General features: G+C 43.7%; 1 protein-coding gene across 1 annotated transcript in view; it reads left to right on the top strand.

Moving 5' to 3' along the window:
- Positions 1-14,446: 14,446 nt before the first annotated feature.
- APCDD1L (APC down-regulated 1 like) overlaps positions 14,447-15,177 on the top strand; it is a 16,836-nt gene continuing 16,105 nt past the window's right edge. Inside the window, exon 1 of the mRNA XM_057378143.1 lies at positions 14,447-14,808. Within this exon, the coding sequence (XP_057234126.1) occupies positions 14,772-14,808 (37 nt within the window). The 5' untranslated portion in view covers positions 14,447-14,771. The remainder of the gene's footprint in view (positions 14,809-15,177) is intronic.

The raw sequence follows: 15,177 nt of genomic DNA, 5'->3' as shown, positions 1-15,177 counted from the left end.
AGAGGCCATTCCTGTGCCAGGGATCCTTATATGTCCATGGACAAGACAGCAAAGGCAAGGAAAGTTGCACAGGCAGTTAGGGATGCAAAGCAGGAGCAGAGCTTTGTTATCAAGACTGGTCTGAACTTGACAGAGGCAGGGATTCCCAGTGCCCTTTAATGGTATTGGCTCTTCAGGGRGAGCTTAAAATCTTATTCTTGAAAACTGCAGCTCTGTAAGTCGTAGATAAAAAGAGAGGCTTTGCAAAGAGCCAGAGTTGCATCCAAGTCCTTTGCACTATTTCCARCAGCCCACAGGAATGTCTTTGCACTCCTTCAGGGCATCTGCCTCTGGCTCAGGCCAGCAGATTGAACAGATTTTGTGGTTTTTTTACTTTTTTACAGTCTGTATTAAAGCAATGCAGGTCACAGCATCACGTGATGATGTTCAGATTGTAAAGGTGTGGAATACTGGTCTGTGTAAATGTTCAGTGGGTGTTGGACATGGGAACTCTTCCAAGCCCAAATCTTGTCCCCTACACCCTGTCTCTCTATAAACCTGAGTACATTGCATCAGACATCAATATATTTCAAGGAACAGATAAATCTAAGGATTTTACAGAAAATAGTTTTTGCAGGAGAAGAAAGACTGCCTCAACTAAAAGGCATTCACAAGTTGAGTTATTTGGATTTTAGACTTAATTTAAACTATTGATTGATTATTCAAATTCTTCTAGTGCAGCAAAAAGTGCACTTTATTCTCTACACATACATTGGAACAGAAACCTTATTAAAAACCAGTGGAGGTTCCCAATAAGCAGGGCCCTTCGATAGACTAAGCTATCTTTAGGGAAAAACATGTTTGCTGTGTTAAGATTAAAAGTCCTAAGTTAGTGTCTGGGATATTGTCCAGCCCACCATGGAGTTGTGCAGTAGGCATCGCTTGTGTTTCTACACAGCATGAAGTGCTCTTTAGGCAGAGGAGTTCTGCCTGAACTGAGACTTCACTGAGATTTCACAGAGGTTTAAGAAAGAAAAGCACTGAGAAACAGATTGGGCAAGTAAATTARGGCAATATCTGAGTGTCTGCTCCCATGTGAGCGTAGCTGCTGGTGTCTGTATCACAGCTATGCACACTAAAGCTGCAGGAGATTTGAGCCTGGCTTTTCCCAACAAAAAACCAAAGCCTGGATTCCTCTTGCACCACTGTTAAGTGCTCCTGCCTTACTACCATTTTCTTCTTCAGAGAATGTTGTACAACTTGAYTGTACAACTTCAGTTTTTCCACATAACAGAGCACACAGCTTAACCCCCTCCTCCGCTGCCTCATGGGCCTCGGTTGTTTTCCCACTTAGGCTGCACTGAATATCCTAACACCAGGTGTATTGTATTTTTATTCCTGGCCTCTCAATTTACTGAAAAGCACAAAGAAATGCAATGAAATTTCTSTCCACAGAGAAATTCTCTCTCTTTATAAAACAAACTGAAAGGAAGAAGCTTTGTGAAACGAAGCTCTGGGAACTATTCACACRGCTACAGCTGTCCTAGGGCTGGTGTGTTGAAATATCTGTTAGTGACATGAAAGGTAAGAGCAAACGGGATAGAGGAGAATTACTCTGGCTCATTTTCCTCTGATTGCTGAAACTCAGTTGCTCACTAGGAGGAAACCACAGAAATGGGCACGTTTTTATAGTGCTGTGTATTAGAAACCTACATAAATGGGCACGTTGTGTAAGCTTTGCTCTGAGAGCCGTTCTTGTCACTGCCAATATGTCTGAGAAGCCGGGACAACCCTGGAATGATGGCAGATGATGATTTAAGGCATGACAGCGAGGGGCTCAGGAGGGAGGCTGCTCATAGAGCAATTTGCARAACACAGGGCAGGCTGAAGTAAATGTGTCCCCAAAGCTCGCTGTGCAGGGACAGAAAGGGAGGATGGGTGGCTGCCACCTTCCTGCCCGGAGCAAGGCTCGGCACGGTGGCTCTGGCAGCGATGCCAACTGCTCAATAACTCTCGATGGATTTCAGGGATCCCCCTGGGGAGTGCCGAGGGTTTCCCAGTGGATGCTGGCACCGGGATCTCCCAGCGTGGCTGGCATTTAGAAGCACAAATGGTGCGAGAGGATTCCTTGCTGTTCATCCCCATGACATGGCACATACCTGCAGGTCCTTTTCCAAACAAGATGGAGCATTTCCAAGCCATTTAAATCTAGTGGAAAMCCTCTCTACCCTGACTCTCCTGCTGCAAATGCCTCTCTGAGGGTATGCAGGCAGCAAACCACAACCGGAGGGGAGCACTGGGGATGAGGAGAGAAAAATGAAATGTTTTGCAGGCTGCGGTGAAGGAAGGCTCTGCCAAAACCTCCTATGCTTGGGTGCCCGTCCCCTACCCAGGACAGRGCTCCCAGGTGGGCTCTAGAAGGAGCTGGGAGAAGGGGATGGCACCTGGYGMGAATTTCCRAGCTCAGACTGTGTGGTCTCRATGCCCTGCTGAGGCAGGTGGRTGTGGAAGTGCYAAARTACAATGTGCCCATCMAACCACATYTGTCACACGATCCTCGAGTCCCGCRTTGTGCGGAGCATCCCGTCCCCAGAGGATGGATCCTGTGATACCTGAGCAGAGCAAGGAACAGCCTGCCCCAGTTGCAGCCAGTTCAAAAGARAAGTGGGATACCAGTTACCAACTGGGACATAACTCTCATCTATGCATCTTTATATATGCCTCATCTCTTTTCCTACATGCAAGAAGCTTTAAAAATATTTATTTGGATCATTTGTGTTGATCCTTCTAATAGAACTGTGCTACTGCTGAGGCCTTGCTATGCCCATGTATCTTTGGTATCAGAAGCATTTTGTTTTATTATCTCTGAGCAACTACTTTTTCTTATCGGTTTCCCCTCCTGTGTTTTTGCTTGTTTTTCTWTWTTTTTTTTCTGGTTTTATACTGAAGGTGAGAAGCTGAATGTCTGTTCAATCTCCAGTACCAGAATAAAATACCTATTCATGCAAACAAAACAGAAGTAAGTTCCAGGGTTTTTTTTCACCATCCTTGCAAAAGGCAAGACTGCAGTAACTTTTAGAATTTTTTTTTTTTTCTGGGTGTTTTTTATTTTTTTTTGCATTTGAATCAGCCAACACAAAAGTCATTCGTAGGGAATATTTAAGGAGATATTTCACTCAAGTTCTGAACACTCYTGGAATGTTTTCAAAGGAGAAAATGAAGGAAAGTCCTCTATTAACAGGCAGTTAGAGAAATTTTCAGATTACTTTCAGTTTCTTACTTATCTTGGCACTCCATTAAAATAATTGCATTTACTGTAGTACCAGAGAGATTGATTAGACTGAAAACTTTRCTGTTAGCCTGTTTAACATTATATTTACCCCTTTTATCAGCTTTTGATTCAGAGTGAGCCACTAAGAATAAAAAAWGGAAAGTAATGTCTCTGAAGAAGGTTCCATTTTAGTAGCTTTAGTTTAATAACTATAAAGGGGAACTCTGGTTTAATCTAGTTTTCTCGGGATTAGAAGACTTTTAATTATTGCTTGCAATCAAGCTTTCTAGCCTTGTGTGAAGCAACACATTAAAGCTGGGATTTTAAAAGAGCCTAAGGAACATATTCATGATTAAAATTCAATGACACTGGCAGCTTAGCTCCCTGCCTCCTTTGAACATCGCAGGGTTTCCTTTTAATAAAGTAAGATCTGTGAATTTTAGAAAATAATATTAATTTTGACCCCCTCTGGATTTTTAATGGGTCTGTTGACCCAGACCAAGCCCATTCTCCATTCCTGCAGGCTCTTCCTGCACATTTCACTTTCCTGGGAGCAGTTTTTAGTCCCAACATTTTTTTTTATAAGAATAAGATGTTTCTTCAAAGTAGGAAACCTTCAGGGCCAGAGTGGATTCTCTAAGCATTTCCTGAGCTCTGATCATGGACCAGATGACAGAATGGCTGCAGGGCATCCCTGAAATGTCTCGTCCAGAACTTGRCCAAGCTGGTGTCTGTGCAAGTGTATGTGAGAGTGAGTGAGCCTGGAGGGCCTGACCTGTGTTTGTGCTAAATTCTTAACTGATAATGATCATTTTACACTCTAGGAAGTCACCCTGGTACCTGGAAAAGGCTCCCAAAAAAGCAAACCAGCACACTGTACTGCTGACCTGAGACCAGTCCCTAAACTGTGCTCTGCCAGCTGCCACAAAATACCTTGAGACAAAGCTCCTGCACTAGAAGTGGCATTTATCTTTAATTCTTTCTCTCCTCTGAGTTTCCACTGGATTCCCATTACAGACAGAAAATTGGCAACTGTTCAGATTAAACACCAGAGTGAATTTGCTTGGCTCCAAGGAAGACATTTCTGTGTCGAAAGGTAAATTATGTTGCTGTTTTTCCACCTGTTAATGTGCAGATTATATAATAGACACTTTTTCAATTTATTTTTTTCTTCTTATGATTGCAATGACGTAGATGATTTGACCTTCCCAGCTTCTTCTTTGTTCCATAGAATAAAGCCAATGCTTTCGTCAAAAAGATCAAAAAGTAGTATTTGAAACCATAAGGATTTTGCTTGCTGCTTACAGAGATTTTAGTGGTAAATCTTAAAGAAACTTTAGCCCAAAGCCATTTTTAAGGTTTAAATCTTTGGCAATACAAGAGCTCAGTCCTAAAATTTAGATGGTTGTGGGTAATGCTGTTAGAAATGCAGATGTGTGGGTCCCAATTTGTGTGTGTTTTGGGATGTCTTKATTTCAGGGTAGCCAGGCTGTAACATCTTTTGAAGCTCCCAACTTCCTGGGATGGTGTAGTCGGGACATTTGAAGAGCAGTCCCAAGACATAATGAAAGGGTGAGTACAAGTGGTGAGAGCCCCAAATCACYGGCCTTGACTTGGAAGCTGAACACAGGCTGAGCTGTAACCAGTGATGATTTTCTCCAGAGGACCCAAGCTACACACACAGCACCAGCAGGGATGTCACACACGAGCCCACTAAAGCAGCTGGGCTTTATATTTTCAGATTTCTATTGAATATGCAATGGCAATTTCTTGTTATTTTTTAATCTCTCCTTAAACAAAGTCATAGTTCTTACACAGTCACCTCGGAGACAGGGAGAGAAATATTTTCCTAACAATTACTGCAGTCAGCTTAGCTGGCATTCGAAAGTAACAGACATTTAAAAATATACAATAACAGTAATCTTTAAAAATACTTTATTTTAAAAATATTATTTGGGGGAAAAAGTCCTTGCTCCCTTTATTCAGCAGGAAATGCCACACAATTATCTTTATTTTCTTACTGTTTGTGGGATGAATTGAAAATCAGTGTTTTAGATAAATTTACCTAGCAGCAATTAACATTTAATTTCCTTTAAAAACATAGAAACAAGATTAAAATGCCCACTGGGGGTGATTTCTCCTTGATTAAAGTTTAGAAGTGACAGAGAAAAGTTGACACTCAATGCATTAATCAAGAAATAAGAGAATGAAAACTTATGTTTGATATTCCAGAAGYAAACTTGGAAGTGGCTCGGAAACTGGCTGAGTTTATTTTTATTATCAGRGAAATAAGTGTCTTGCAGGCACACAGGGGTGAGCACAACCCACTGAAGCAAAAGAGCAGCTTTTCACTGTACCCAGTGATTTGGCACAGTCAGAAAGATGGGCTAATATTTGCACAGTCGGTGTTTTTTATTTCCTTAGATGTTAAAGGACAGAAGGAATTTAAATGTGACAACCTGTGACAACTTACAATGATCTGTATTAATATATTATTTATTACTATGATTATCTCACTGGAGAGTGTCTGGATCTTTGATTTAGCCCTGTCCATCTCTACAGAAACCCAGAGGTGTGCACCTACTCTCTGWTTCTCCTTTGTGGGAACTTTGTCCTGCACGAAGGGCTGGGACSTCTGTGTACACAGCAATTATGGAGTGGACACATAAAGACGGAGACAGAATCATGACATTTTTATGGCATTTTGGCTCTTTGCAGAATGTCTGAATAATTTGGAATCTGATCCATAAAAAATAATATTCCAGATTGTTCAAAATGCATATGCAGTTGAATAATCAGTTCATATGTCCAATTATTTGACTCGTGAGTAGATTGGGTAAAACTTGGCATATTTTTTCCACCATATGGTTGTACTAACTTGTTTGAAAGAAAAAAATGACCCAAAATTCACATAAATAACTGTCCCACACAGTTTTTCCTGTCTGCCTAATTTTGTCTATTTTCCCCACTAGCAACCAGAGATCCAATAAACTTTTGAAGGCTAAAGGCTGATGTAAGTCTTTTTTTAGGGCAGTGATTTCAACAACAGTGTATGAAGAGCTTTTTTTTTTTAAATAAGGGAAGAGGAGCAAACAGCTAGAAAAACAAAAAATGTAAAGTGCTTATGCAAAAATCTGTCATGGACATCTGGACCACCCTTGTCCAGCTCAGGAAATGTAACACCAGTCATGCTTGTAAGTGAGGAGAATCAATTGCACTTTCTGGTTGCAGAGGATCAAAGGTCCCTGTCAGCTCTGCTTTCAGGCTGGGCAGTAATTTGGGGTGCAGATCCCTGTYTCCCCTCAGTCCTGCAGCACAGCCRGGGCATCACAAGGTGKTTCCAGCYCTGCTGGWGCTGTGACTCCTCAGCAGCCCTGAAATCAGGCAGCTGTGCACTGATGTTGCAGTGGTGATGCAGCTAAAGRGAGACTCAGGCCTAAAAGTCACAGAAGTCACCCCTTTTCGTGAACTCTTGACTCTTGAGTTCRACTCTATCATTGTTGCTGTAGCACACATGTAACCTCACTGAGATACTGAGGTTTAAATCTCACTTCTGTAAATGCAGAGTATCTCTGCTTTTCCCCAAAGATTTTGGACAGAGGGGTACAGAGCATAGATTTATAACCATCTTATTTTTGGAATACCTAAAATGCTGCTGACGTGATAGACTCTATTGGCTCCAAAGGACTGGTATAACCAAACAGAGACACAGTTTGATTTAAGATTAGATACTTTTGTAAAAACAAAGCTTTACAAAATATAAGATGAGGGGAAATTTGCCATATTTATAGTTCAAATACCAAAGAAATCTCTCTCCTCAACACTAATGGGTCTAGACATCTGTTTTTCATGCCTAAAATACAAATGCTGTAGCAGCAAACCAGTCCACAACTGCAGGAATTGAAGCTGTCTAGAAATGAGAAAAAAAAATGACTGGTCCTCCACAGCAAGCAAAAGGCAGGAGGAAAAAGCCTCTTGCAATTAGTGGTGGAAAATAAAATTAGGTTTTCAAAATTATTGCAGCCATATGTAAGATGGACTCCCTCACCACCAAAACCACAGGCAAAGCACAGTTTGGAGCACTCTTCATGCATGATCCCTAAATAGCTGGGAGCAATTGGGACTTTTTGGGTCCAAGCTATCCCATACAACCACATCAGAAAGTACCAGGAAAAATTTTCTCCACGTGTTCCCCCTCTCCCCCCAGTCGTCATTCCCACAGCAGAAGGTTGTACATGCAGTCAAAAAGCAGTCCCAATCCATCATCAGCTATCCAAGGTTACATCCATCTTCTCTCWGGTCTTTTCTTTTTATAATGAACTTTGCTCTCTGCTGACTTAATCCTCATGAGAGCCATTGATTCACAGTTTCAAATGAAACATGGATAACATGAAAAGAGTCATCTATGAAAAAATACAGATGGCCAAATTCACTGGCTAACCTGGACAATGTTCCTTTAAGTCTAATGCCTCTATTGTGCTAAATAYCCAGCTGTTAACAATCTCTTCTAGAGGCTATTGAACGCAGGAAGGACATGTTTTTAGCAATTAGAAAAATAATATTACACTTACACATGGCAATATTTAGCAGAGTTTGTTTGGTTAATAGGTCAGCAGTTTGGGACAGTTGGTGGTTGTTATGGGGCAGCAAGGAGGGCTTGTGCAATGAGACGTCCTGGCAAGAATGCTGAACCCCCAGGTACCCGTGGGGCACTTTCAGATGAACGTGTGCTACATAATCCAAAGCACTCAAAAGACATCTCTCATTCCATAGTTTCMTTGTATATTTTAAAAAAGCTTTGAAAACATTTTTGATCGGTTTGTTCAGCGTCAGGGAAAATGCACATACATCAACCAGAAAAAATGCACATGATGGAGTAATAGTTTGGGCATACAAGGATATTACAAATGCAAGGCTTGAACCCAAGTTCATATCCTTAAATACTTTTTAGGTGGAGCAAGAATTTAAGAAGTGATTAAGTGCTTTCCTCACACTTTGGAGGAATATGCCATGAGAGGGGCTGGTCTGAGGCGTGAGCAGGTGCATGTTAACACTGCTGTCGGAGCAAACATGTGTCTGCTGCAGCGATTTATGGTGCGTCCCTCACAGCAGCTCGAGTTTGGCTGGTGGCCTTTGTAATTTATCTCTGCTGATATCATTATGTGCCTTGAGAACATTTATCTTCCTCAAAGTAAAGAGTAAATGATTGTTTTAACGAGGAGAAAACAAGCCTTATTACAACAGCCCTGGACTAGGGACCACAGAAAGGCTTGGATTTTTAACACAGCTCCAATCTGTTTTAACAGCTGCTTATGGTTACTATGGCCACTGAACAAAGATATGGTTATTTTACCTTTCCTCAYTGATGGCACAAGTTCCCTCTTATTTTCTCTGTCTTTGCAGAATGGCAGAGGCCATGCTTGGAGCTGCTGGAGTCAGACAGGTCTGCACAGTTTTCTGCTGCAGTGGTGCAACTGGCACGTTGAAATCTCACCCTGAAAATTACATAAAAGGATGTGAAAAAAAGGGGCCATATCCAATCTAAATAATCCATCCATTGACCTTGGTAGTGGTTTCCAGACTTTTCGGATTCATGGACCCCCATGGAGTCTATGACAATAGACCTGCTTTTCTTGGTTATATTTTTTGCAGAACCTTAGAATTAGTTCACAGCCACCACAAGGTCCATGGAAAATACACATAAAATCACACGTCTAAGGTATTTATAAGACACTAGCACCTAAATTCCTACAATCCTAATGGGTGAGCATTAAGAAACCTTGAGGAGGTTTTATTACTTGCCCAGCMGTCAGACTAGATATATGATTTTTCTTCCTTGTGGTATCTAAGCCACATGTTGCCCTAAAAAACCAGTTTCAGCACAGACTATGTCTGAACCTATAGCAGATTCTCTTCCAGCCAAAGACAGAGCTAGTGGTGATTTCGCAATTCATAAGAATAAAAGCGATTTCTTTCCAGATTTGTTATTCTTGTCCCTTCCTGGGTATGGGCAGAAACATAAAAGAACAGGACCTCCCACTAATTTGAAAAAATTAAGTGCTAGAGAGATGTAAAATGAGATTTTCATAAAGAATCAGGGCTTTCGAGGCGTCAGAATATGACTGTCCCAGCCCTCATGCCACTAGAAGGGAAAATGGAAATTAATGCTGGACTGCTGGAGTTGTGAGGGAAGCAGCATAACTGCAGAATCAACACCAATTTTTTTGAACACAGACACAGTTTTTACTCTGGAGCAAGAACTTGGACTCACATGAATTGTGTGAGGGCCTGGCCTTGGATAATCAGTGGGTGCTCAGTATCTGGCAGGATCAAGTCCATGGTGAACAAGAATCTTGGCCCAGATTTGAAACACCACTTCTTCTGCTTTCCAACCCCATGGTGTAACCACCAGACCACAAATGTCTTYCTCACTTTTTGCTGTTAAGAAGGAAGCGTCAGTTTTCAGGCTTGGAGAAATGTGGTGGACTGAGGGCAGGAAGGATCTGTCATTCAYAAGAAAACGTGGGCTAGAATTTCAAGATTTATTTAAATTTTAAATTTCCTTAATGCTGATAGAGTCAGGGGGCAGAAGAAGGTTCCTTGCCCGTGGCTCTCACTGCAGCATGCAGTGAGCTCTCTCCTCTAGCTGCCTTCTAACGTGTCTGCAAACACTAATGACACATTTAATTCCTTCACACTTTGGAAAACAGTGGCACCTTGCACAAAACAGAAATCTGGCTCATTTTTGATTCTTCCTTCTTCCCAAGGCCCAGAAGGGATCTTGAATTAATGCGCATTCCTGATTAGCATGATGATATAAATCACAGCAAGCTGCTTTCATGTGGAGATGTGAAGCCAGGCTCCACAGTGCCCTGCAGTGCACAAACTCTCACCAAAGTGTAGTGMAGTGACACCAAACAAAGCTGCTGCTGGTGTCATGTGCTACACAAACTGTTGCAGTYATCTCCAAGGATGTGGGAACTTCATCTGTTTCAACCCTTTGCTCTCAGACATTATAAAGTTAATTATAAAATGTGCCAAGGGGGAGGCAAGGAGAAACCTTGTTAACCTTTTCTTTCTGCGGTTTTCCCCCCTCATTGCATTTACATTGGCCTTGAAGAGCTGGGACATTTTGCAGATGGTTTAGGGTCTATAAATTCTTATTTAAATCATCGTGAGCCAAGTATAACAGGTAGCAGCCCAGACTTCTCWAGAAAGGACAAACTCCAGCTAAGCATGTAAATAATACTCCAGTGCTTTTTGGTATATAAATACACACACTTAGCCAGGTGCTCTGGAAGGTTTATTCACATTTTCCTATTGTTGCTCTGTAAAATGCACTGGTATACATCRCATGACTCTGCAATATTTTTTTAAATGCTATTTGTCAGGGAATAGTGCAAACTAACAGGCTAAAGGAAGGTGATGCTTTCCTCACTGCTCATCTCAGGTGGCTCTGGTAAGGACAACCAAAAYTCTGCCTTTATCCACCAAGCCTCAAGCAGCCAAGTCCAAATGGGCTGTTGCCAGTCATGGAAAAGTGAGAGGGAATTACCTGCTCGAGATCAGCTTGGTGTAAGAAATGATGGGTGAGCAAGGAGGGCAATGTTATGGTTTTTTTACTAATGGTGATGAGTGTGGCAATAATACAGTAGGAAAGTATTGTTCTGTGCTGAATTCAGAGAAACACTGGGCTCATGCTCTTTACTGCCCATTCCAGCTGGGAAATGGCCTGAGACAGGCCCTGATGGCACCTTTCACGTGTTTGACAAGACATGTCCTCTGCGGCCCCAGTGTCCTGGTGGGGAAGTTGCTGCTCTCTTCCTCTGAATGTTTTGAGAGATAATGAATCAAGACTCTGCACATTGTATTTCTGATGAAGAATCTTCTGCACATATTAACCATTTTTGCTTAGGAGTGAAAGGAACTGCATTTGCACTTCTTTTTTTTCCCTGAGAAATTAAAGATTCTTTTCCAGGTTTGTTAATTTTTAAACCTTTTTTTAAAACATTTTTTTTTCAGTCTCCTCCTTCCAGCTGTGCTTCATGGTTCATCTGTTGGTGAACTGAACAGTGTTAAATGTATATAGCTCCCTCCAGAGCTTCCCAGCGAGATTCAATGAAGTTTCATGAGGGACACTTAGCTTTTCTCCCAAAAGTGCCCCAAAAGAGGGATATGTTATTCAATTCCATCTATTCTTCACTGAGACATGACATGAGAAGCTATAGATTAGAAGTCATTCACAAGCATTGAGAAAGAGACTTAAAGGCTGTGCCTTTAAAGTTTATTCTGAAGCAGAATAACATTTTACAGGTGACCATCCATAGCAGCTGAAACCAACTGGATGAAAACTCAGTTTTTTCAAGAAAGATCTTCTTAAATATTGTATCTTCACTAATATTTTGTGCCTAGACCTAAAGGATATCTCAGAAAGCTGYTAGGATACACTAATTCCCACCCCCCTATAAAATACATCCCTGAAATAGAAAACAAGTTGTTCTACAGGGTACATATTCATTGTAAATGCACATACTCAGCACCTTCAGGACCCTGTTAGAGAAGGACTCCAGAAGYAGCATTGCTATGGCTTATGGATATGGCTTTTTGGGGACCAGAGTATCTACTCAGAGGATCCCTTTTTTCAGACAACARTATTTTCAGGGCTGTTGGCTGATCAATCTTTGCCTACTTGGCCTGATGCCTTCACGTGTGGTTGCCTATCCTTGCTGTTCTGGCAAGGGGAAGAGAAAATATTTGGCCTTTGGGAACTGGACAACTCAATGCCCTGTATAGCTCACAAGAGTGCATGATCCTCAGTTCAAATATTCTGTACCTGTTTTGCACAGGAATGAATATTATACAAGGTGCCAGGCAAGTGAAGCATAGCTAATGTGAAAACACCTTGGTCTGGTTCCCAGTTACCCTGCAGCTGTGTTAGTAACGGTTTTACAGCACCGTGAGTAAAGTGCCCCTGAATCAGAATAGGAAAAGCTTTTATTCTCTTTGAATGCATAAATCAGGCCACATAGTTCKGCTGGAATTACAGGCTATTTGCACTCATTTGTCTCCCTCCACGTGCTTTGCCCAGCAGGTAGCCTGTAATTATTTGATAATAAAAATTATAGGCATTTTTACGTTGCTGGTCCTCTGCAGGAGCTGAAGATTACCCAGCAATTTTTACACGAGCTGAGAATGCAAGCCTGATGTCCTGGCAGGCTTCCAGTTTGGAAGACTCCATCGCCTGTCTAAATCCTGCTGGTATTTCTAACAGGCTGTGGCACTCTTCTCATCCTCCCGGGGCAGTGTGCGGCCGAACAGCTGCATCACTGCGCTCGGGCAGCTCTGCAGCACCAGGGTGGCGGGAGGAATTCTTCCTCCCCAAAAAAAAAAGTGCTCATGACTTTATTACTTTGATAAGGTCCCTTGGGAGCAGCAGGGATGAAAGAGGCCATATGARTGAAATCTATCGCTATGCCCTGTGGGTCTGATATGTGATAAAAGCTTGCGATAGTTTACATATCATTATTAAAATTTTCAGACACCTGCATGAAAGTTATTCTGCTTCGGTTTTATGCCTTCCCTCAAACAAATGCTTTTAAATTACTCCGAAATAAATAAAGAAGATTAGTGTTAGAGGTTGGAAGTGTCACATGAGAGGTGTACAGCCAAAATAAAAGTTTGTTAGTGGTAGAAAATCATATGTTCTATCATTTTTCTCATTTTAAGTTGGCTATGCCTGAAAAGAGCAAGTGCTGCTTTGYAAGGAAAACTTCTTGCAAGATTATTTCTTTCTATTATCATTATAAAGGACAACTTTTTTTTGCCTGTGCATTTGGTAATTGATGTATTTGTAAATATAATAAAACCACTGTGGTTTGGACATTTACCGAGAATGACTGGTTTGGGGAATTTGAGAAACAAAAGGAGATAAAAACATCAGCTAGAAAAAGGAGTGCCTGCATTACAAATGGACTTTGTTATTTTTTATCTTGGCAAGTATCATTAAACTTTAATTCTTTATGCACCCATGACAGATATGTTTGCCCACTTCGCATTAAAGATGTTATGCATTATTTTTGACAAAGTCATTAAACTCATTGCAGTGAGACCTCACCCCAGCACAATGAAGGTCCTGCTTTAACAAATAYGGGACTGTGGAATTGGCCTCAACTTCTCCCCACTGCAATCAGCAGGAACACTGCTGTGAACTTGGAGACGAGCTTCTTTTTTTCCCCTAAAATTTCTTTTTAKTTGGTGAAACAGCCAGTTTCACCAGGAAAAGTGAATGTGCGGTGTCCTGGGGTTCTGCCGGGGGCATACATGTGTTTTGATTTCTTTGCCTCATTTGCAAAAACTGAACCTAGTTTTTCAGCCTGGAAAAATGCATTAAACTTCAGCCTTTTGTGCCAGCACTGTGAGTGTTGACCTGGCAGAGCCATGGCAGCTCGGCCTCTTCCCTCACTGCTTCCAGCCCTCACACTACGGGACATGGGTTGTTTTACGCTCAAAGAGAGTGAACAAACTGGTTCATTGATACTCACCAATACAAAGACAAGTGTTGTTCTTTCCCAGACACATCTAAGTTCAGATTTGTGCTTTGCTTCGTGCCAAGAGGCGATTCTGAGTCCTTTATCAATCGTGGCTCTGTCCCACAGKCCYRGGAATGGCTGGCATGGGCGAGCACYACCTGAGGTGGGAATTCAGTCGCCCGCGAAGGATCATGTATCTTTTCTGTGTGGAGTGTTGAGATGTTTTTTAAGRTATTTACCCCATTATTTTGATGCCCCTGGTGATAATGGAGGGTCTGAGGGAGCCAGGAACACAGTGGGCAGGCTGTGGGGATGTGGGGACAATCCCCTCWTGGCCGGGGATAAAGGGATGATCCCCTCACGGTGCGGGCATGGGGGATGATCCCCTCTTTGCATGGGGACGATCCCCACACGGTGTGGGGATGATGGGACGATCCTTTCATGGCTTGGAGATAGAGRGACGATCCCCTCATGGCGTGGGGATGACAAGGGGCCGGTATCTGAGGGAGAAAGGCCAGTCCCGAGGCGGGTGCCGGCCTCAGTCTGTGGTGCCGAGCCGGGGCTGCCCTTCTTCTCCTTCTCCTCCTCCTCCTCCTCCTCCTCCTTCTCCTCCTCCTCCCCCGCGTGTGCGGTGCGCGGCCGCATGTGGGGCGCAGGCGGCGGAGTCTCCACCTCTTCTGGCAGCGGGAACCTGTGGCTGCCAAGCTCCATTAAAGCCATCAGCAGCCGAGGGGACGCGCTCCGCTGCGAAGGCGGGGTGGGCTGTGGTGTTTTATTTTAAAAGATATACTTTTTCCTCCCCCCACCGCTTTTTTCCCTTCGCAAGGCTCGGGCCGAGCAGGACGCCTGCGGGCTGAAAGCCGGGGTGCCGCCGCCGCGGGCACCGGAGCGCCGGAGGCGGCCCATGGCTGCACCGCCGGGCGCCGCGCCCCGCTGAGCTCCGCGGGCACCGGCGGCGATCGCGCCTCTGGCCGGGACACACAGCGGGCACCATGGTCCGGTGCTGGTGGCTCGCAGGGCTGCTCGTAGGTAGGTGCCACCGGCGGCCGGTGCCGTCCCACGGCGGGAGGACGGGAGGGCGAGCGGGTGGCGGAGTCGGGTCGTCCCCTCAGAGGGCTCCCCGTCACCTCCCTCACCCATCCGGCGCTGCGAAGGGGSAGGAAGGTGCAGGGAGTTGGAGTGSAGCGGGACTGACTCTGTGGGTAGTGCAAAGGGACAGCGAGGCGTGTACAAGAAGTGTGCGAAGGGAGCGCAGCGGACTGGGAAGGAGGATGCAGGAAAATGCAAGGAGAGGGCGAACAGGGTGCAAAGAAGCGGCGAGGAGGGGRCGAGAGCACCAGGAGGGCGCGGGGAAGCCGCACAGCGCCGGGACGGGGATCCCGGGGTGCCCCCGCCCGG

The sequence above is a fragment of the Malurus melanocephalus genome, unplaced genomic scaffold (assembly GCF_030028575.1).
Source record: "Malurus melanocephalus ecotype Western Australia unplaced genomic scaffold, MMel_1.1 scaffold_341, whole genome shotgun sequence".
In the NCBI taxonomy this organism is placed as follows: Eukaryota; Metazoa; Chordata; class Aves; order Passeriformes; family Maluridae; genus Malurus; species Malurus melanocephalus.
Note: the sequence above shows the minus strand (reverse complement) of the source record. Positions and strands in the feature narration are given on the sequence as shown.